Below are 20,501 nucleotides of genomic sequence, written 5' to 3'. Positions count from 1 at the left end.
CCAAAACTTGCATTTGTTCTGTATACACTGCTCAAAAAAATAAAGGGAACACTAAAATAACACATTCTAGATCTGAATGAATGAAATATTCTTATTAAATACTTTTTTCTTTACATAGTTGAATGTGCTGACAACAAAATCACACACAAATTAAATGGAAATCAAATTTATCAACCCATGGAGGTCTGGATTTGGAGTCACAGTCAAAATTAAAGTGGAAAACCACACTACAGGCTGATCCAACTTTGATGTAATGTCCTTAAAACAAGTCAAAATGAGGCTCAGTAGTGTGTGTGGCCTCCACGTGCCTGTATGACCTCCCTACAACGCCTGGGCATGCTCCTGAATAGGTGGCGGATGGTCTCCTGAGGGATCTCCTCCCAGACCTGGACTAAAGCATCCGCCAACTCCTGGACAGTCTGTGGTGCAAAGTGGCGTTGGTGGATGGAGCGAGACATGATGTCCCAGATGTGCTCAATTGGGTTCAGGTCTGGGGAACGGGCGGGCCAGTCCATAGCATCAATGCCTTCCTCTTGCAGGAACTGCGGACACACTCCAGCCACATGAGGTCTAGCATTGTCTTGCATTAGGAGGAACCCAGGGCCAACCGCACCAGCATATGGTCTCACAAGGGGTCTGAGGATCTCATCTCGGTACCTAATGGCAGTCAGGCTACGTCTGGCGAGCCCATGGAGGGCTGTGCGGCCCCCCAAAGAAATGCCACCCCACACCATGACTGACCCACCGCCAAACCGGTCATGCTGGAGGATGTTGCAGGCAGCAGAACGTTCTCCACGGCGTCTCCAGACTCTGTCATGTCTGTCACATGTGCTCAGTGTGAACCTGCTTTCATCTGTGAAGAGCACAGGGCGCCAGTGGCGAATTTGCCAATCTTGGTGTTCTCTGGTAAATGCCAAACGTCCTGCACGGTGTTGGGCTGTAAGCACAACCCCCACCTGTGGACGTCGGGCCCTCATACCACCCTCAGGGAGTCTGTTTCTGACCGTTTGAGCAGACACATGCACATTTGTGGCCTGCTGGAGGTCATTTTGCAGGGCTCTGGCAGTGCTCCTCCTGCTCCTCCTTGCACAAAGGCGGAGGTAGCGGTCCTGCTGCTGGGTTGTTGCCCTCCTACGGCCTCCTCCACGTCTCCTGATGTAGTGGCCTGTCTCCTGGTAGCGCCTCCATGCTCTGGACACTACGCTGACTGACACAGCAAACCTTCTTGCCACAGCTCGCATTGATGTGCCATCCTGGATGAGCTGCACTACCTGAGCCACTTGTGTGGGTTGTAGTCTCCGTCTTATGCTACCACTAGAGTGAAAGCACCGCCAGCATTCAAAAGTGACCAAAACATCAGCCAGGAAGCATAGGAACTGAGAAGTGGTCTGTGGTCACCACCTGCAGAACCACTCCTTTATTGGGGGTGTCTTGCTAATTGCCTATAATTTCCACCTGTTGTCTATTCCATTTGCACAACAGCATGTGAAATTTATTGTCAATCAGTGTTGCTTCCTAAGTGGACAGTTTGATTTCACAGAAGTGTGATTGACTTGGAGTTACATTGTGTTGTTTAAGTGTTCCCTTTATTTTTTTTGAGCAGTGTATATATATCTGGGGGAAAGTACTACTAAATTTTCTACTGAAAATTTAGCAGAGATGAGAGTTTGTTCATAAAGAACATTACAATTGAGTCTCATATATGCCACCTAGTGGCCTGGGAATGATATGATATTTCAGATTCTTGCATTCCTGAATTGAAATGTGAGTGTAAAATGGTGTCCAAATACCTGCCTCTAGCTGACAACAGTGATGTCATTTTAACAGGATTCAAGGGGGATCAGGTAGACAGAGATGAAGACCTGGTGACACTACGCAGCAAAGATACCCTGGGACAGGTAAGACCCCTATCCTCCTCCTCGATCTTCCTCTTCTTCCTCCTCCTCCTTTCTCAGGATACTCCATGTTTCCTCTCCTTCCATCACTTATTACTTTCATAAACTCACTCTCTCGCTTTCTTTCTCTCTCTCTGTATTGCAGATCCTGAAGTCAAGATCCCATTGCGTGGACCGCCACAGCCAGAGTCTGGATGACGTTCGCCTCTTCGCCCCCCTCGGCACGACTCTACCCCCTGACTCCTCCCACAGCTACACCTTTGGCCTGCCCCTCCCGGACTCCCAGAGTAACGCTAAGAGCCCCCCAGGGTGTAACAACGGGGGCTACTATCTCCCCATCCACTGCCCGGCTAAGGGCACCTTCTATGGACACAGGTCTATGAACTGCCTGTCTCTGGATCTACTGGGAGACGAACAGCTGTTGGAGTTTATACTGTAGAACAACACAGAGGACCAATGTCCTTCTTCAAGCCTATTCTCTACCTACATCCCCCTCCAATGAAACTGTAGGATACAGGGGAGTGGCTGCATGCAGCGAGAGTTCTAACTGTAGAACGTAACGTTTTTACACAACCGGGCCGAACTGTACTGTGCTGGCCTGGTTACATCAAGGACCATGGATGGCCCTCTTCATGCCTGTGCTCTACTGTATGACTCAGATACAGGGGAGAGACTGCACAGAGATGTTGGAGGACTTTATGGACCTTTTTAAGAGGAGAGAAGAAGTCTGACATCGATTGGTATTGGTAGCATTCATTGTGAAACGGAAGGAGGCCATCGCCTTCAATAATCATCCCAATACAGACCATACTCTACATATTTATTGAACATGTTTGATACTTTTTGTTTTACCTTTTGTAGATACTTTGTACATAATTGTCTTATATTTTCAACTATTTTACAATATTTTTTACTTTGAGGTACTAACACATTGTAACCATATCAATAACTGTAAATTATACACAGCTGTATGTAAATAGGGGTGAACATTGCATTTCTTCAGTTTCTTAATTGGTGTTTGTGTGAATCGTGGCATAGTTTGAACCAGGAGTATCTCTAGAAGTACTTTATGGTCTGTTGTGAAGAGCAAAGGACTTTACTGCACGTTGACATCCTGAGTAAATTTAAATGTATCATCATTACATTATTAAAAATAACCAACAGCATTTTTAATCTTATGTTTTGCTTTTGTTTCCCTTGTATGTCAGTTTGTCTATAAAAACGAATGCTCTGAAATGAACATCACATATACAAGATGGTGTATTTTGTCGTGATGATATTACAAGTCTGCCATAGCTGCAACAATGTATTGTCCTTTTTTTTAAATCTAAAACTCAAAAAATGAAAATGTAAAAAACAGTTCAACATGCTTGCACTGTTTGTCAATCTTACATTCACTCCTGTGTCAAACTACCTGTGTATTAAATATATTTCTAAATGTTTTCTTTCTATACTAAAAGTAAAAACCTATAAGTAGAGCAGCACATTACTATGAACTATTTCTGTGATTGTCTTCATGCACACTGGAATGATTATATAAATAAAGCAATGATGACAAATCTCTCCGTACGTTGCTCAACGCACATATTAGGGTCAAATCAAATCAAATGTTATTGGTCACATACACATATTTAGCAGATGTTATTGCGGGTGTAGCGAAATGCTTTTGTTCCTAGTTCCAACAGTGCAGTATTATCTAACAATTCCCAACAATACACAAATCAGTTGTCTTTTATATTGGTCCATTACCTCTTTGTTACTGTAGTGTGTGAATGGTGCACTTTGGATTAGCTACGATAAGCCTAAATACTGATCTCTTTTTTGATACAATACATTCAATGGCAGTGATATTCAAAGTCGGTTGCGACCCCTAGTGGGGCTGAGGGGAAACTGCAGTGGTGTCGCCAAACAAACATTTAAGAGTATGGATTATTGTATGGGACAATATACGTTTTTGAGAAAGATATTTAGAAAAATTTAATTTGATGAAATGTATTTATTGGTTTCTTTTCATTTTGATAAGAGAAATGTTATGAATTGAAGGTTATTTGATGTAAAAATCGAATGCACTGATTTTAAGGTCATGAGTTTGAAATTATATTGGCATGGGGTGATGTCATTAGGAAATTATTGTGAAAAAAAATTTGGTCCCCAGAAATTCTGTCAGAAATAAATGGGGTTCCCGCTGAAAACGTTTTGAACGCCACTGGTCTATGGAATGATCTTAATACTAATCCAAGGAAATAGTGACATTATTTCTCCAGTTTATTTGCCAGTTATTTTGCCAGTTTTTGAATGTTTTGCTCAAGAACACTCTCCTTCCAATGAAAGGCATAACTATTGTAGTGATTGATAGTAGAAACAAATACACCAGGTGAGTTATAGTGGTGTCTATTGGTGCCATCTATTGGCATCTATTGGTGCATTGTATTGGTGCGTGTTCTATTGGTGTGTGTTGTATTGGTGTGTGTTGTATTGGTGTATATTGTATTGGTGTATATTGTTATATGCGTTGATGCTGAAAAGTATCTCCTGATCCACTGAATCTCAACAGATCACATGAGCTTCATATGTGACCCAATGCATTTACTGCTACTCCTGCAATCGCCCTTCCTCTCAACCACCCAACACAATCAGTCTGATGTCCTGCCTCAACCACCCAACACAACCAGTCTGACTGTCCTGCCTCAACCACCCAACACAATCAGTCTGACTGTCCTGCCTCAACCCCCCAACACAATCAGTCTGATGTCCTGCCTCAACCACCCAACACAACCAGTCTGACTGTCCTGCCTCAACCCCCCAACACAATCAGTCTGATGTCCTGCCTCAACCACCCAACACAACCAGTCTGACTGTCCTGCCTCAACCACCCAACACAATCAGTCTGATGTCCTGCCTCAACCACCCAACACAACCAGTCTGACTGTCCTGCCTCAACCACCCAACACAATCAGTCTGACTGTCCTGCCTCAACCACCCAACACAATCAGTCTGATGTCCTGCCTCAACCACCCAACACAACCAGTCTGACTGTCCTGCCTCAACCACCCAACACAATCAGTCTGACTGTCCTGCCTCAACCCCCCAACACAATCAGTCTGACTGTCCTGCCTCAACCACCCAACACAATCAGTCTGATGTCCTGCCTCAACCCCCCAACACAACCAGTCTGACTGTCCTGCCTCAACCACCCAACACAATCAGTCTGACTGTCCTGCCTCAACCACCCAACACAATCAGTCTGACTGTCCTGCCTCAACCACCCAACACAATCAGTCTGATGTCCTGCCTCAACCCCCAACACAATCAGTCTGACTGTCCTGCCTCAACCACCCAACACAATCAGTCTGATGTCCTGCCTCAACCCCCCAACACAACCAGTCTGACTGTCCTGCCTCAACCACCCAACACAATCAGTCTGATGTCCTGCCTCAACCACCCAACACAATCAGACTGTCCTGCCTCAACCACCCAACACAATCAGTCTGATGTCCTGCCTCAACCCCCCAACACAACCAGTCTGACTGTCCTGCCTCAACCACCCAACACAATCAGTCTGATGTCCTGCCTCAACCACCCAACACAATCAGTCTGATGTCCTGCCTCAACCACCCAACACAATCAGTCTGATGTCCTGCCTCAACCACCCAACACAATCAGTCTGACTGTCCTGCCTCAACCACCCAACACAATCAGTCTGATGTCCTGCCTCAACCACCCAACACAATCAGTCTGATGTCCTGCCTCAACCCCCCAACACAACCAGTCTGACTGTCCTGCCTCAACCACCCAACACAATCAGTCTGATGTCCTGCCTCAACCCCCCAACACAATCAGTCTGACTGTCCTGCCTCAACCACCCAACACAATCAGTCTGATGTCCTGCCTCAACCCCCCAACACAACCAGTCTGACTGTCCTGCCTCAACCACCCAACACAATCAGTCTGACTGTCCTGCCTCAACCACCCAACACAATCAGTCTGATGTCCTGCCTCAACCACCCAACACAATCAGTCTGATGTCCTGCCTCAACCCCCCAACACAATCAGTCTGACTGTCCTGCCTCAACCACCCAACACAATCAGTCTGATGTCCTGCCTCAACCCCCCAACACAACCAGTCTGACTGTCCTGCCTCAACCACCCAACACAATCAGTCTGATGTCCTGCCTCAACCACCCAACACAATTAGTCTGATGTCCTGCCTCAACCACCCAACACAATCAGTCTGATGTCCTGCCTCAACCACCCAACACAATCAGACTGTCCTGCCTCAACCACCCAACACAATCAGTCTGATGTCTTGCCTCAACCCCCCAACACAATCAGTCTGACTGTCCTGCCTCAACCACCCAACACAATCAGTCTGATGTCCTGCCTCAACCCCCCAACACAATCAGTCTGATGTCCTGCCTCAACCACCCAACACAATCAGTCTGATGTCCTGCCTCAACCACCCAACACAATCAGTCTGATGTCCTGCCTCAACCCCCCAACACAACCAGTCTGACTGTCCTGCCTCAACCACCCAACACAATCAGTCTGATGTCCTGCCTCAACCACCCAACACAATCAGTCTGATGTCCTGCCTCAACCCCCCAACACAATCAGTCTGATGTCCTGCCTCAACCCCCCAACACAATCAGTCTGACTGTCCTGCCTCAACCCCCCAACACAATCAGTCTGATGTCCTGCCTCAACCCCCCAACACAATCAGTGTGATGTCCTGCCTCAACCACCCAACACAATCAGTCTGACTGTCCTGCCTCAACCACCCAACACAATCAGTCTGATGTCCTGCCTCAACCACCCAACACAATCAGTCTGATGTCCTGCCTCAACCCCCCAACACAACCAGTCTGACTGTCCTGCCTCAACCACCCAACACAATCAGTCTGATGTCCTGCCTCAACCACCCAACACAATCAGTCTGATGTCCTGCCTCAACCACCCAACACAATCAGTCTGATGTCCTGCCTCAACCACCCAACACAATCAGACTGTCCTGCCTCAACCACCCAACACAATCAGTCTGATGTCCTGCCTCAACCACCCAACACAATCAGTCTGATTTCCTGCCTCAACCACCCAACACAATCAGTCTGATGTCCTGCCTCAACCACCCAACACAATCAGTCTGATGTCCTGCCTCAACCCCCCAACACAATCAGTCTGATGTCTTGCCTCAACCCCCCAACACAATCAGTCTGATGTCCTGCCTCAACCCCCCAACACAATCAGTCTGATGTCCTGCCTCAACCCCCCAACACAATCAGTCTGATGTCCTGCCTCAACCACCCAACACAACCAGTCTGACTGTCCTGCCTCAACCACCCAACACAATCAGTCTGATGTCCTGCCTCAACCACCCAACACAATCAGTCTGATGTCCTGCCTCAACCACCCACAACAATCAGTCTGATGTCCTGCCTCAACCACCCAACACAATCAGTCTGACTGTCCTGCCTCACCACCCAACACAATCAGTCTGATGTCCTGCCTCAACCCCCCAACACAATCAATCTGATGTCCTGCCTCAACCACTCAACACAATCAATCTGACTGTCCTGCCTCAACCACCCAACACAATCAGTCTGATGTCCTGCCTCAACCACCCAACACAATCAGTCTGATGTCCTGCCTCAACCACCCAACACAATCAGTCTGATGTCCTGCCTCAACCACCCAACACAATCAGTCTGATGTCCTGCCTCAACCACCCAACACAATCAGTCTGATGTCCTGCCTCAACCCCCCAACACAATCAGTCTGATGTCCTGCCTCAACCCCCCAACACAATCAGTCTGATGTCCTGCCTCAACCCCCCAACACAATCAGTCTAATGTCCTGCCTCAACCACTCAACACAATCAATCTGATGTCCTGCCTCAACCACCCAACACAATCAGTCTGACTGTCCTGCCTCAACCACCCAACACAATCAGTCTGATGTCCTGCCTCAACCACCCAACACAATCAGTCTGATGTCCTGCCTCAACCACCCAACACAATCAGTCTGATGTCCTGCCTCAACCCCCAACACAATCAGTCTGATGTCCTGCCTCAACCACCCAACACAATCAGTCTGATGTCCTGCCTCAACCACCCAACACAATCAGTCTGATGTCCTGCCTCAACCACCCAACACAATCAGTCTGATGTCCTGCCTCAACCACCCAACACAATCAGTCTGATGTCCTGCCTCAACCCCCCAACACAATCAGTCTGATGTCCTGCCTCAACCACCCAACACAATCAGTCTGACTGTCCTGCCTCAACCCCCCAACACAATCAGTCTGACTGTCCTGCATTTTGCACCAAGTGCACCTGCCATTAATAGAGCGAGAGAAAGAGAGGGGGAAAGGTTTTGTATCTGACAATAATTATTTTGGGCTTCCGAGTGGTGCAGTGATCTAAGGCACTGCATCTCAGTGCAAGAGGCGTCACTACAGTTCCTGTTTCGAATCCAGGCCGTGTCACATCCGGCTGTGATTGGGAGTCCCATAGGGCGGCCCACAATTGGCCCAGCGTCGTCCGGGTTTGGCCGGGGTAGGCCATCATTGTAAATAGAATTTGTTCTTAACTGACTTGCCTAGTTAAATAAAGGTTACATGTGAGTGGTCAGTGGTGTGGGTATGTCTCAGATTAGGGATGTTTGAAATATAGAACACTTTTTCACTTGCAGGTAATATATATAGAGAGTTGTGTAGAGTACAATAATTCCTTCTTCTCAGGTTAAGTGAGCCACATGTATTTATATACATATTTGCAAATATGGTGCAGTTGGGCTAGTTTGAAGCTTTGGGTTGCTAAAAAGTGTATTTCTCTCGCGAGAGTTGCGTTTGGCAACGGTGAGTGACGTATCAGGAAGTTTACATACCGACAAGAAGTCATGTGTGAATCTTTGTGAACAAATTGAAGTAGGCTTTTGAAATGTCTTCTATTTTAATCAATGCCCTTTTATCAAGTTGCCATGATCCGGATACTTTGTTTAACACGTTGTGCTGGCCAACTGACTCGTGGCCGGACACAGAAAGAGTAGAGGCACTGACAACGTTTATTGACGGAATTGGTAAACTACCCCAGTCTGACACATCTGACGATGGCGACAAAGTTGCATTTTCTACTGCAAAAAGAGACATCTTTCTCCGAAAAGTTGAATCGATCATTTGGACACAATGTTTACCAGTTCTCTTGAAAGTCTCTAACGGAAACGGGGCATGCAAAGGTAAACGTGTGCAAGATGGAAGGGCTGAAATCACCATCGCTGTGTGCAGGCTTCTTTCTGTCTGCATCAACACACTGTGTGACACGGCAGTTTCGGGGCGAGTCGCCCGCGCTGTCCTGCCATCCTTCCAGCGGCCAGACGGGGAGACGGAGGAAGAGCTTCCCGGACAGGGTGAGGGGCGGCTGGGTATCGACGTGGCTATCGAAGCCATGTCAGTCATCCTACCCACTCTCTCATCCAACGAAGAATTGACCACGTCGATCCTCTCATCTGCCCTGTCCTGTATCAAGACGTTATCGGATGCTCTGGTCTCCAAAATCACCGTTCGGCTTATTTTCACTCTCCTCAACTGCTACAGCGAGGATGGGATAGCGAGTAAACTCCAGTTCATTTTAGAGGATTTGTGTAGCTGGCACAAGAGTGACAGCTCAAACACGGACTCGCCTGTGGTGACAGAACGCACTTTGCTGTGTTTAACAACTCTCTCGGACTATCTCTTCTCTCCGGCTAAACTACAGCAACACACCCTTCCTCAAAGTCTGAGCTATACTCGACCAGACCCTCGTCGTTCTCTGCAGTTCTGGAGGATTCTACAAGATGGACTGACGCACAAAGACAACGTGTCCCGGAAGCGGGCGTTGTACCTGCTGAAAAGGTGTGTCGCTCTGTCAGAGGATGAGGCGGTTGACTTTCCAAGCAGTTCAGTGTCAAGTGAAGGTAAGATGCTGATACATGTGACTGACATTCAGACAGACAAGCTTGATTATAATATTAACCATATTAAAATATTTTCTTCACCATACAGAATAATACTCAAGTCTCTAAAACTGTATAGTGTAACCTAATTGTAACTATGTGAGTCCTTTGCAGTTAATGAGGAGATCATATTCAGATGGGCCCCAGACAGATGCAAGCTGCTCAGAGAGTTCTGGGAGGACTATGCCTTGGTTATGGAGACACTGGAGGAGAACCAGGTAAGATATAATATGGATAGCACTTGCTATGAAACCCCTCTTCATAATGCATTATACATTTATAACACCATTATGACGTCGTAAAGAACTATTACCTTTCCTCTGTGTTGTGTAGATTCATGTGGTCCGCCCTGTGCTCAACAGAATCCATACGTTGATCCAAACAGCAGCGAATGATAGTCAAGGTGATGTGTGTGTGTGTGTGTCTCTCTCAACCATAAGGTGACAACCTAAACCTTTTAAATACTAAATACTGCCTACCAATCGTCCGTCTGTCTTCTCTCAGGCGTCAGTCTGTTCCACCCGTCATGGCTGCTGGGTGTGTACCAGCGTATGTTCCACAGTGAGAACAAGTCCGTCATGAGAGAGGGAGTGGATCACCTGCTGGAACTCCAGGTGCTCCGACGTCCTGCCTTCGCCCTGGCCTTCTCACAGGTACTTGGTACAGTTGTCAGTCAGTGTTAGAACATCAACCCAGACTCCAGGTGCTCTGACGCCCTGCCTTCGCCCTGGCCTTCTCACAGGTACCTGGTACAGTTGTCAGTCAGTGTTAGAACATCAACCCAGACTCCAGGTGCTCTGACGCCCTGCCTTCGCCCTGGCCTTCTCACAGGTACCTGGTACAGTTGTCAGTCAGTGTTAGAACATCAACCCAGACTCCAGGTGCTCTGACGCCCTGCCTTCGCCCTGGCCTTCTCACAGGTACCTGGTACAGTTGTCAGTCAGTGTTAGAACATCAACCCAGACTGACCTAATTCTATTTTTTCCCTTTTCTATGTTATTAGTTTATGTTTATTTTATTTATTTAACCCTTATTTTACCAGGGAAGTTGAATGAGAACACATTCTCATTTACAGCAGTGACCTGGGGAATAGTTACAGGGGAGAGGAGGGGGATGAATGAGCTGATGATTAGGGGATGATGGGGATGATTAGGTGACCGTGATGATATGAGGGCCAGATTGGGAATGTACTGGCCAATAGTCAGCAACTTCCTTTTCAGTAGTGGTGTATTTGCGGTCGTTGTTTAGTTTGTTGTGTTGGTGGGTGAGATGATGAGGGACAGTAGGGGGTTAGTGTATGAGAGATTGACCTCTTCTTATCCTTTGTTCCTCAGTTCATTGTGGGTCCTTTTATGGATGTGATGTCTGAAAGCTCCCTCTTTCACAGGTGAGCCAGCGCTCATAGCAGCACAACAGCAAAACACAATATTGATTTATAGACTCATAGATGATGCAGTTTCTGCTAGTGATGAAGTAGTGAGTTGGGCCTATTTAGAGTGACTGTTGAGGAGGGGTATGTCTCCTAATCTCCAGGACTGCAGGACAGAGTGTAGGAGAGTGTCCTGAGCTGGGAGGCAAGCTGCAGGTCTTCATGGTCACGTTCTTCAGCAGCCTGCCACAGGAGAACAGAGGTACTGTAACAGAGATTCTTCACAGGGCACTGAATAACCCGGGCCATGTTCAGTAGGATACACCGTAGCACAACCTTTTGCAGAGGAAAATCTGGGTTCTTATTATTGGACAAATTCATGTACATTTCAAAAAAGTTTTCTACCAACTGAACTTGAGCCAGATGTTTGTACTGCAGCTTGTGGTAACAGTAATGACTGTTCATCAGAGATGGTGTAATGTTGATCCTCTGTCTCCACAGGTCCTGTGTTGCTGCAGCTTGTTGTAACAGTAATGACTGTTCATCAGAGATGGTGTAATGTTGATCCTCTGTCTCCACAGGTCCTGTGTTGCTGCAGCTTGTTGTAACAGTAATGACTGTTCATCAGAGATGGTGTAATGTTGATCCTCTGTCTCCCCAGGTCCTGTGTTGCTGCAGCTTGTTGTAACAGTAATGACTGTTCATCAGAGATGGTGTAATGTTGATCCTCTGTCTCCACAGGTCCTGTGTTGCTGCAGCTTGTTGTAACAGTAATGACTGTTCATCAGAGATGGTGTAATGTTGATCCTCTGTCTCCACAGGTCCTGTGTTGCTGCAGCTTGTTGTAACAGTAATGACTGTTCATCAGAGATGGTGTAATGTTGATCCTCTGTCTCCCCAGGTCCTGTGTTGCTGCAGCTTGTTGTAACAGTAATGACTGTTCATCAGAGATGGTGTAATGTTGATCCTCTGTCTCCACAGGTCCTGTGTTGCTGCAGCTTGTTGTAACAGTAATGACTGTTCATCAGAGATGGTGTAATGTTGATCCTCTGTCTCCACAGGTCCTGTGTTGCTGCAGCTTGTTGTAACAGTAATGACTGTTCATCAGAGATGGTGTAATGTTGATCCTCTGTCTCCCCAGGTCCTGTGTTGCTGCAGCTTGTTGTAACAGTAATGACTGTTCATCAGAGATGGTGTAATGTTGATCCTCTGTCTCCACAGGTCCTGTGTTGCTGCAGCTTGTTGTAACAGTAATGACTGTTCATCAGAGATGGTGTAATGTTGATCCTCTGTCTCCCCAGGTCCTGTGTTGCTGCAGCTTGTTGTAACAGTAATGACTGTTCATCAGAGATGGTGTAATGTTGATCCTCTGTCTCCCCAGGTCCTGTGTTGCTGCAGCTTGTTGTAACAGTAATGACTGTTCATCAGAGATGGTGTAATGTTGATCCTCTGTCTCCACAGGTCCTGTGTTGCTGCAGCTTGTTGTAACAGTAATGACTGTTCATCAGAGATGGTGTAATGTTGATCCTCTGTCTCCCCAGGTCCTGTGTTGCTGCAGCTTGTTGTAACAGTAATGACTGTTCATCAGAGATGGTGTAATGTTGATCCTCTGTCTCCCCAGGTCCTGTGTTGCTGCAGCTTGTTGTAACAGTAATGACTGTTCATCAGAGATGGTGTAATGTTGATCCTCTGTCTCCACAGGTCCTGTGTTGCTGCAGCTTGTTGTAACAGTAATGACTGTTCATCAGAGATGGTGTAATGTTGATCCTCTGTCTCCCCAGGTCCTGTGTTGCTGCAGCTTGTTGTAACAGTAATGACTGTTCATCAGAGATGGTGTAATGTTGATCCTCTGTCTCCACAGGTCCTGTGTTGCTGCAGCTTGTTGTAACAGTAATGACTGTTCATCAGAGATGGTGTAATGTTGATCCTCTGTCTCCACAGGTCCTGTGTTGCTGCAGCTTGTTGTAACAGTAATGACTGTTCATCAGAGATGGTGTAATGTTGATCCTCTGTCTCCACAGGTCCTGTGTTGCTGCAGCTTGTGGTAACAGTAATGACTGTTCATCAGAGATGGTGTAATGTTGATCCTCTGTCTCCACAGGTCCTGTGTTGCTGCAGCTTGTTGTAACAGTAATGACTGTTCATCAGAGATGGTGTAATGTTGATCCTCTGTCTCCCCAGGTCCTGTGTTGCTGCAGCTTGTTGTAACAGTAATGACTGTTCATCAGAGATGGTGTAATGTTGATCCTCTGTCTCCACAGGTCCTGTGTTGCTGCAGCTTGTGGTAACAGTAATGACTGTTCATCAGAGATGGTGTAATGTTGATCCTCTGTCTCCACAGGTCCTGTGTTGCTGCAGCTTGTTGTAACAGTAATGACTGTTCATCAGAGATGGTGTAATGTTGATCCTCTGTCTCCCCAGGTCCTGTGTTGCTGCAGCTTGTTGTAACAGTAATGACTGTTCATCAGAGATGGTGTAATGTTGATCCTCTGTCTCCCCAGGTCCTGTGTTGCTGCAGCTTGTTGTAACAGTAATGACTGTTCATCAGAGATGGTATAATGTTGATCCTCTGTCTCCACAGGTCCTGTGTTGCTGCAGCTTGTTGTAACAGTAATGACTGTTCATCAGAGATGGTGTAATGTTGATCCTCTGTCTCCACAGGTCCTGTGTTGCTGCAGCTTGTTGTAACAGTAATGACTGTTCATCAGAGATGGTGTAATGTTGATCCTCTGTCTCCACAGGTCCTGTGTTGCTGCAGCTTGTTGTAACAGTAATGACTGTTCATCAGAGATGGTGTAATGTTGATCCTCTGTCTCCCCAGGTCCTGTGTTGCTGCAGCTTGTTGTAACAGTAATGACTGTTCATCAGAGATGGTGTAATGTTGATCCTCTGTCTCCACAGGTCCTGTGTTGCTGCAGCTTGTTGTAATAGTAATGACTGTTCATCAGAGATGGTGTAATGTTGATCCTCTGTCTCCCCAGGTCCTGTGTTGCTGCAGCTTGTTGTAACAGTAATGACTGTTCATCAGAGATGGTGTAATGTTGATCCTCTGTCTCCCCAGGTCCTGTGTTGCTGCAGCTTGTTGTAACAGTAATGACTGTTCATCAGAGATGGTGTAATGTTGATCCTCTGTCTCCCCAGGTCCTGTGTTGCTGCAGCTTGTTGTAACAGTAATGACTGTTCATCAGAGATGGTGTAATGTTGATCCTCTGTCTCCCCAGGTCCTGTGTTGCTGCAGCTTGTTGTAACAGTAATGACTGTTCATCAGAGATGGTGTAATGTTGATCCTCTGTCTCCCCAGGTCCTGTGTTGCTGCAGCTTGTTGTAACAGTAATGACTGTTCATCAGAGATGGTGTAATGTTGATCCTCTGTCTCCCCAGGTCCTGTGTTGCTGCAGCTTGTCCAGCGGCTAGGTTCTCAACACTGGTGTGCTGTCCCCATCCTCTTCCTCTCTCGGGCCCTGTCCCACCTTCCTCCCTGCCCCCTCCTGGGCCCTGACGGCCTGCAAGCTCTCAGGTAGCCTGTCCCACCTTCCTCCCTGCCCTCTGTCCCTGTCCCACCTTCCTCCCTGCCCTCTCTCAGTCCCTGTCCCACCTTCCTCCCTGCCCTCTCAGTCCCTGTCTCACCTTCCTCCCTGCCCTCTCAGGCCCTGTCCCACCTTCCTCCCTGCCCTCTCTCAGTCCCTGTCCCACCTTCCTCCCTGCCCTCTCTCAGTCCCTGTCCCACCTTCCTCCCTGCCCTCTCTCAGTCCCTGTCCCACCTTCCTCCCTGCCCTCTCTCAGTCCCTGTCCCACCTTCCTCCCTGCCCTCTCTGACCCTGTCCCACCTTCCTCCCTGCCCTCTCTCAGGCCCTGTCCCACCTTCCTCCCTGCCCTCTCTCTGTCCCTGTCCCACCTTCCTCCCTGCCCTCTCTCAGGCCCTGTCCCACCTTCCTCCCTGCCCTCTCTCAGTCCCTGTCCCACCTCCCTCCCTGCCCTCTCTCAGACCCTGTCCCACCTTCCTCCCTGCCCTCTCTCTGTCCCTGTCCCACCTTCCTCCCTGCCCTCTCTCTGTCCCTGTCCCACCTTCCTCCCTGCCCTCTCTCAGGCCCTGTCCCACCTTCCTCCCTGCCCTCTCTCAGTCCCTGTCCCACCTTCCTCCCTGCCCTCTCTCTGTCCCTGTCCCACCTTCCTCCCTGCCCTCTCTCAGGCCCTGTCCCACCTTCCTCCCTGCCCTCTCTCAGTCCCTGTCCCACCTTCCTCCCTGCCCTCTCTCAGGCCCTGTCCCACCTTCCTCCCTGCCCTCTCTCTGTCCCTGTCCCACCTTCCTCCCTGCCCTCTCTCAGTCCCTGTCCCACCTTCCTCCCTGCCCTCTCTGACCCTGTCCCACCTTCCTCCCTGCCCTCTCTCAGTCCCTGTCCCACCTTCCTCCCTGCCCTCTCTCAGTCCCTGTCCCACCTTCCTCCCTGTCCTCTCCTGGGCCCTGTCCCACCTTCCTCCCTGCCCTCTCTCTGTCCCTGTCTCATCTTCCTCCCTGTCCTCTCCTGGGCCCTGTCCCATCTTCCTCCCTGCCCTCTCCTGGGCCCTGTCCCATCTTCCTCCCTGCCCTCTCTCAGTCCCTGTCCCACCTTCCTCTCTGCCCTCTCTCAGTCCCTGTCCCACCTTCCTCCCTGCCCTCTCCTGGGCCCTGTCCCATCTTCCTCCCTGTCCTCTCCTGGGCCCTGTCCCACCTTCCTCCCTGCCCTCTCTCAGTCCCTGTCCCATCTTCCTCCCTCCCCTCTCTCAGTCCCTGTCCCATCTTCCTCCCTCCCCTCTCTCAGTCCCTGTCCCACCTTCCTCCCTGCCCTCTCCTGGGCCCTGTCCCATCTTCCTCCCTGTCCTCTCCTGGGCCCTGTCCCACCTTCCTCTCTGCCCTCTCTCAGTCCCTGTCCCACCTTCCTCCCTGCCCTCTCAGACCCTGTCTCACCTTCCTCCCTGCCCTCTCTCAGTCCCTGTCTCACCTTCCTCCCTGCCCTCTCTCAGTCCCTGTCCCACCTTCCTCCCTGCCCTCTCTCAGTCCCTGTCTCACCTTCCTCCCTGCCCTCTCACAGTCCCTGTCCCACCTTCCTCCCTGCCCTCTCAGTCCCTGTCCCACCTTCCTCCCTTCCCTCTCTCAGACCCTGTCTCACCTTCCTCCCTGCCCTCTCTCTGTCCCTGTCTCATCTTCCTCCCTGTCCTCTCCTGGGCCCTGTCCCATCTTCCTCCCTGCCCTCTCCTGGGCCCTGTCCCATCTTCCTCCCTGCCCTCTCTCAGTCCCTGTCCCACCTTCCTCTCTGCCCTCTCTCAGTCCCTGTCCCACCTTCCTCCCTGCCCTCTCCTGGGCCCTGTCCCATCTTCCTCCCTGCCCTCTCCTGGGCCCTGTCCCACCTTCCTCCCTGCCCTCTCTCTGTCCCTGTCCCACCTTCCTCCCTGCCCTCTCTCAGACCCTGTCTCACCTTCCTCCCTGCCCTCTCTCTGTCCCTGTCTCATCTTCCTCCCTGTCCTCTCCTGGGCCCTGTCCCATCTTCCTCCCTGCCCTCTCCTGGGCCCTGTCCCATCTTCCTCCCTGCCCTCTCTCAGTCCCTGTCCCACCTTCCTCTCTGCCCTCTCTCAGTCCCTGTCCCACCTTCCTCCCTGCCCTCTCCTGGGCCCTGTCCCATCTTCCTCCCTGTCCTCTCCTGGGCCCTGTCCCACCTTCCTCCCTGCCCTCTCTCAGTCCCTGTCCCATCTTCCTCCCTCCCCTCTCTCAGTCCCTGTCCCATCTTCCTCCCTCCCCTCTCTCAGTCCCTGTCCCACCTTCCTCCCTGCCCTCTCCTGGGCCCTGTCCCATCTTCCTCCCTGTCCTCTCCTGGGCCCTGTCCCACCTTCCTCTCTGCCCTCTCTCAGTCCCTGTCCCACCTTCCTCCCTGCCCTCTCAGACCCTGTCTCACCTTCCTCCCTGCCCTCTCTCAGTCCCTGTCTCACCTTCCTCCCTGCCCTCTCTCAGTCCCTGTCCCACCTTCCTCCCTGCCCTCTCTGTCCCTGTCTCACCTTCCTCCCTGCCCTCTCAGTCCCTGTCCCACCTTCCTCCCTGCCCTCTCTCAGTCCCTGTCCCACCTTCCTCCCTGCCCTCTCCTGGGCCCTGTCCCACCTTCCTCCCTGTCCCACCTCCCTCCCTGCCCTCTCTCAGTCCCTGTCCCACCTTCCTCCCTGCCCTCTCAGTCCCTGTCCCACCTTCCTCCCTGCCCTCTCTCTGTCCCTGTCCCACCTTCCTCCCTGCCCTCTCTCGGTCCATGTCCCACCTTCCTCCCTGCCCTCTCTCAGTCCCTGTCTCACCTTCCTCCCTGCCCTCTCTCAGTCCCTGTCCCACCTTCCTCCCTGTCCTCTCTCAGTCCCTGTCCCACCTTCCTCCCTGTCCTCTCCTGGTCCCTGTCCCACCTTCCTCCCTGTCCTCTCCTGGTCCCTGTCCCACCTTCCTCCCTGCCCTCTCTCAATCCCTGTCCCACCTTCCTCCCTGCCCACTCTCAGTCCCTGTCCCACCTTCCTCCCTGCCCTCTCACAGTCCCTGTCCCACCTTCCTCCCTGCCCTCTCTCAGTCCCTGTCTCACCTTCCTCCCTGCCCTCTCTCAGTCCCTGTCCCACCTTCCTCCCTGCCCTCTCTCAGTCCCTGTCCCACCTTCCTCCCTGCCCTCTCTCAGTCCCTGTCCCACCTTCCTCCCTGCCCTCTCTCAGTCCCTGTCCCACCTTCCTCCCTGCCCTCTCTCAGTCCCTGTCCCACCTTCCTCCTGCCCACTCTCAGGCCCTGTCTCACCTTCCTCCCTGCCCTCCCTGTCTCACCTTCCCCTCTCTCAGACCTGTCTCACCTTCCTCCCTGCCCTCTCTCAGTCCCTGTCCCACCTTCCTCCCTGCCCTCTCTCAGACCCTGTCTCACCTTCCTCCCTGCCCACTCTCAGGCCCTGTCTCACCTTCCTCCCTGCCCACTCTCAGGCCCTGTCCCACCTTCCTCCCTGCCCTCTCCTGGGCCCTGTCCCAGCTTCCTCCCTGCCCTCTCAGTCCCTGTCCCACCTTCCTCCCTGTCCTCTCTCAGTCCCTGTCCCACCTTCCTCCCTGCCCTCTCCTGGGCCCTGTCCCATCTTCCTCCCTGCCCTCTCCTGGGCCCTGTCCCACCTTCCTCCCTGTCCTCTCCTGGGCCCTGTCGGCCTGCATAGGGAATAGGGTACCTTTTCAGATGCAGACATTGTCTAGACTCTAACCTGACATTAGGTTATTTCTTGTTCATTATGGCCATAGTGGCATTTCTTGGTGTGGAAGTTTAGATTCTATGAATCTCCATTGAACAGACCGTTCAAGTCGATGGCTAGGGGCAGTCTGTGTCCGGGAAACTGTCTCTAATGGTTTCTGTGTTGTATCTCAGGGAGGTGCTGCGCTGCACTATGATCACCCACCAGGTGCTACTGAGAGGAGCTGCCCAGTGTTTCCTGCTCAACACTGCACTCTCCCTGACACATGTGGTACGACACGATGATGTGTTTGAGGCTGTGTGGCTTTGGTGCAAAGTGATGACATTTTGCACCCAAATACAGTGTTGAAGAAGAGATTCTAGCTGTCAGCGTACAAATGACAACATCATCTGTTTAGCAACTGCTATTTTGATGACCTTTGTTCCATCTTTTGCAGACCTCAGTGACGTTGGATGATGTGTTTAGTTTGCTGCTGCATTTCAGAGCAGACGAGTCTCTACGTAGAGGAACATCACTCTGGAATCAGGTACTGTGTGGGGGTGGAATGAGGAACACCACTCTGGAATCAGGTACTGTGTGGGGTGGAATGAAGGAACACCACTCTGGAATCAGGTACTGTGTGGGGGTGGAATGAGGAACATCACTCTGGAATCAGGTACTGTGTGGGGGTGGAATGAGGAACACCACTCTGGAATCAGGTACTGTGTGGGGGTGGAATGAGGAACACCACTCTGGAATCAGGTACTGTGTGGGGGTGGAATGAGGAACACCACTCTGGAATCAGGTACTGTGTGGGGGTGGAATGAGGAACACCACTCTGGAATCAGGTACTGTGTGGGGGTGGAATGAGGAACACCACTCTGGAATCAGGTACTGTGTGGGGGTGGAATGAGGAACACCACTCTGGAATCAGGTACTGTGTGGGGGTGGAATGAGGAACACCACTCTGGAATCAGGTACTGTGTGGGGGTGGAATGAAGGAACACCACTCTGGAATCAGGTACTGTGTGGGGGTGGAATGAGGAACACCACTCTGGAATCAGGTACTGTGTGGGGGTGGAATGAGGGAAGAGCTCTGTTCTCTGGAATCAGGTACTGTGTGGGGGTGGAATGAGGGAAGAGCTCTGTTCTCTGGAATCAGGTACTGTGTGGGGGTGGAATGAGGGAAGAGCTCTGATCTCTGGAATCAGGTACTGTGTGGGGGTGGAATGAGGGGAGAGCTCTGTTCTCTGGAATCAGGTACTGTGTGGGGGTGGAATGAGGGAAGAGCTCTGATCTTTTCAAACTGTTTTTTAAATATGTATTGTATTTCCATCAGTTGTCCCTTGTGTTTCTGTGTCTCCTCACTAGCTGTGTGACTGGCTGGCTGACAGTGAAGGCAGCTTCAGGCCCTGTGTCAGAGAACCAGCTGATGGTACCAGTACCAGTACTTCTCCAGAGAGAGAGACTGTGAGAGGCTACGTCCAACACCAGATGGAGTTCTTCCTCAGAGTCCCGGCTAGCTCAGGTGAGTCCCGGCTGGCACAGGTGAGTCCCGGCTGGCACAGGTGAGTCCCGGCTGGCACAGGTGAATCAGTTTTTCCAATTACGAGTATTATCCAATCAAGAATATCAACAGGTACAGATACGAGTGTGTGTAGATGGACTCACCTCTAGTATATAGAATAGGTGACTGTACTGATGAACTTTGTTGTGACGTCCAACAGACCAGACAGACAGTGTCCCAGACCCAGGAGAGGCGGAGCTGCTAGCCAAGGCCATCCTACTGTGTGTTGACATAGAGTGGAGGACTCAGAGGAGGTCTGGAGGAGAGGAGACTACTGGTGTCAGCGGTGGGATGGACTCGCTCTTACGCCCCCTACTGGACACACTGAGCAGGCTCCACACTAATGTCTACCTGCCGCTACGCAAGACTGACAAGAGCCTGCAGCTGCTGCTACGATTACTGCAGCTCACACCAGCCAGACACACCCCTGCTGCAGTAGAGAAAGAACAAGGTATCTACTGTACTCTACTGTATTCTAATGTACTGTA

The 20,501-nt window shown here is 50.5% G+C and overlaps 2 protein-coding genes across 2 annotated transcripts in view; both read left to right on the top strand.

Moving 5' to 3' along the window:
• The window catches only part of LOC120017778 (FERM domain-containing protein 6-like), a 41,374-nt gene extending 37,794 nt beyond the window's left edge, over positions 1-3,580 (top strand). Inside the window, exons 14-15 of the mRNA XM_038960754.1 lie at positions 1,828-1,898; positions 2,041-3,580. Of these exons, the coding sequence (XP_038816682.1) occupies positions 1,828-1,898; positions 2,041-2,334 (365 nt within the window). The 3' untranslated portion in view covers positions 2,335-3,580. The remainder of the gene's footprint in view (positions 1-1,827; positions 1,899-2,040) is intronic.
• A 5,187-nt stretch (positions 3,581-8,767) lies between these two features.
• The window catches only part of LOC120017866 (probable methyltransferase TARBP1), a 48,794-nt gene continuing 37,060 nt past the window's right edge, over positions 8,768-20,501 (top strand). Inside the window, exons 1-11 of the mRNA XM_038960828.1 lie at positions 8,768-9,842; positions 9,996-10,099; positions 10,215-10,284; positions 10,386-10,534; positions 11,216-11,268; positions 11,415-11,512; positions 14,632-14,767; positions 18,641-18,737; positions 18,904-18,993; positions 19,818-19,974; positions 20,174-20,464. Coding sequence (XP_038816756.1) covers positions 8,831-9,842; positions 9,996-10,099; positions 10,215-10,284; positions 10,386-10,534; positions 11,216-11,268; positions 11,415-11,512; positions 14,632-14,767; positions 18,641-18,737; positions 18,904-18,993; positions 19,818-19,974; positions 20,174-20,464 — 2,257 coding nt within the window. The 5' untranslated portion in view covers positions 8,768-8,830. The remainder of the gene's footprint in view (positions 9,843-9,995; positions 10,100-10,214; positions 10,285-10,385; positions 10,535-11,215; positions 11,269-11,414; positions 11,513-14,631; positions 14,768-18,640; positions 18,738-18,903; positions 18,994-19,817; positions 19,975-20,173; positions 20,465-20,501) is intronic.

Source organism: Salvelinus namaycush, chromosome 22 (genome assembly GCF_016432855.1).
Source record: "Salvelinus namaycush isolate Seneca chromosome 22, SaNama_1.0, whole genome shotgun sequence".
Lineage (NCBI taxonomy): Eukaryota > Metazoa > Chordata > Actinopteri > Salmoniformes > Salmonidae > Salvelinus > Salvelinus namaycush.
Note: the sequence above shows the minus strand (reverse complement) of the source record. Positions and strands in the feature narration are given on the sequence as shown.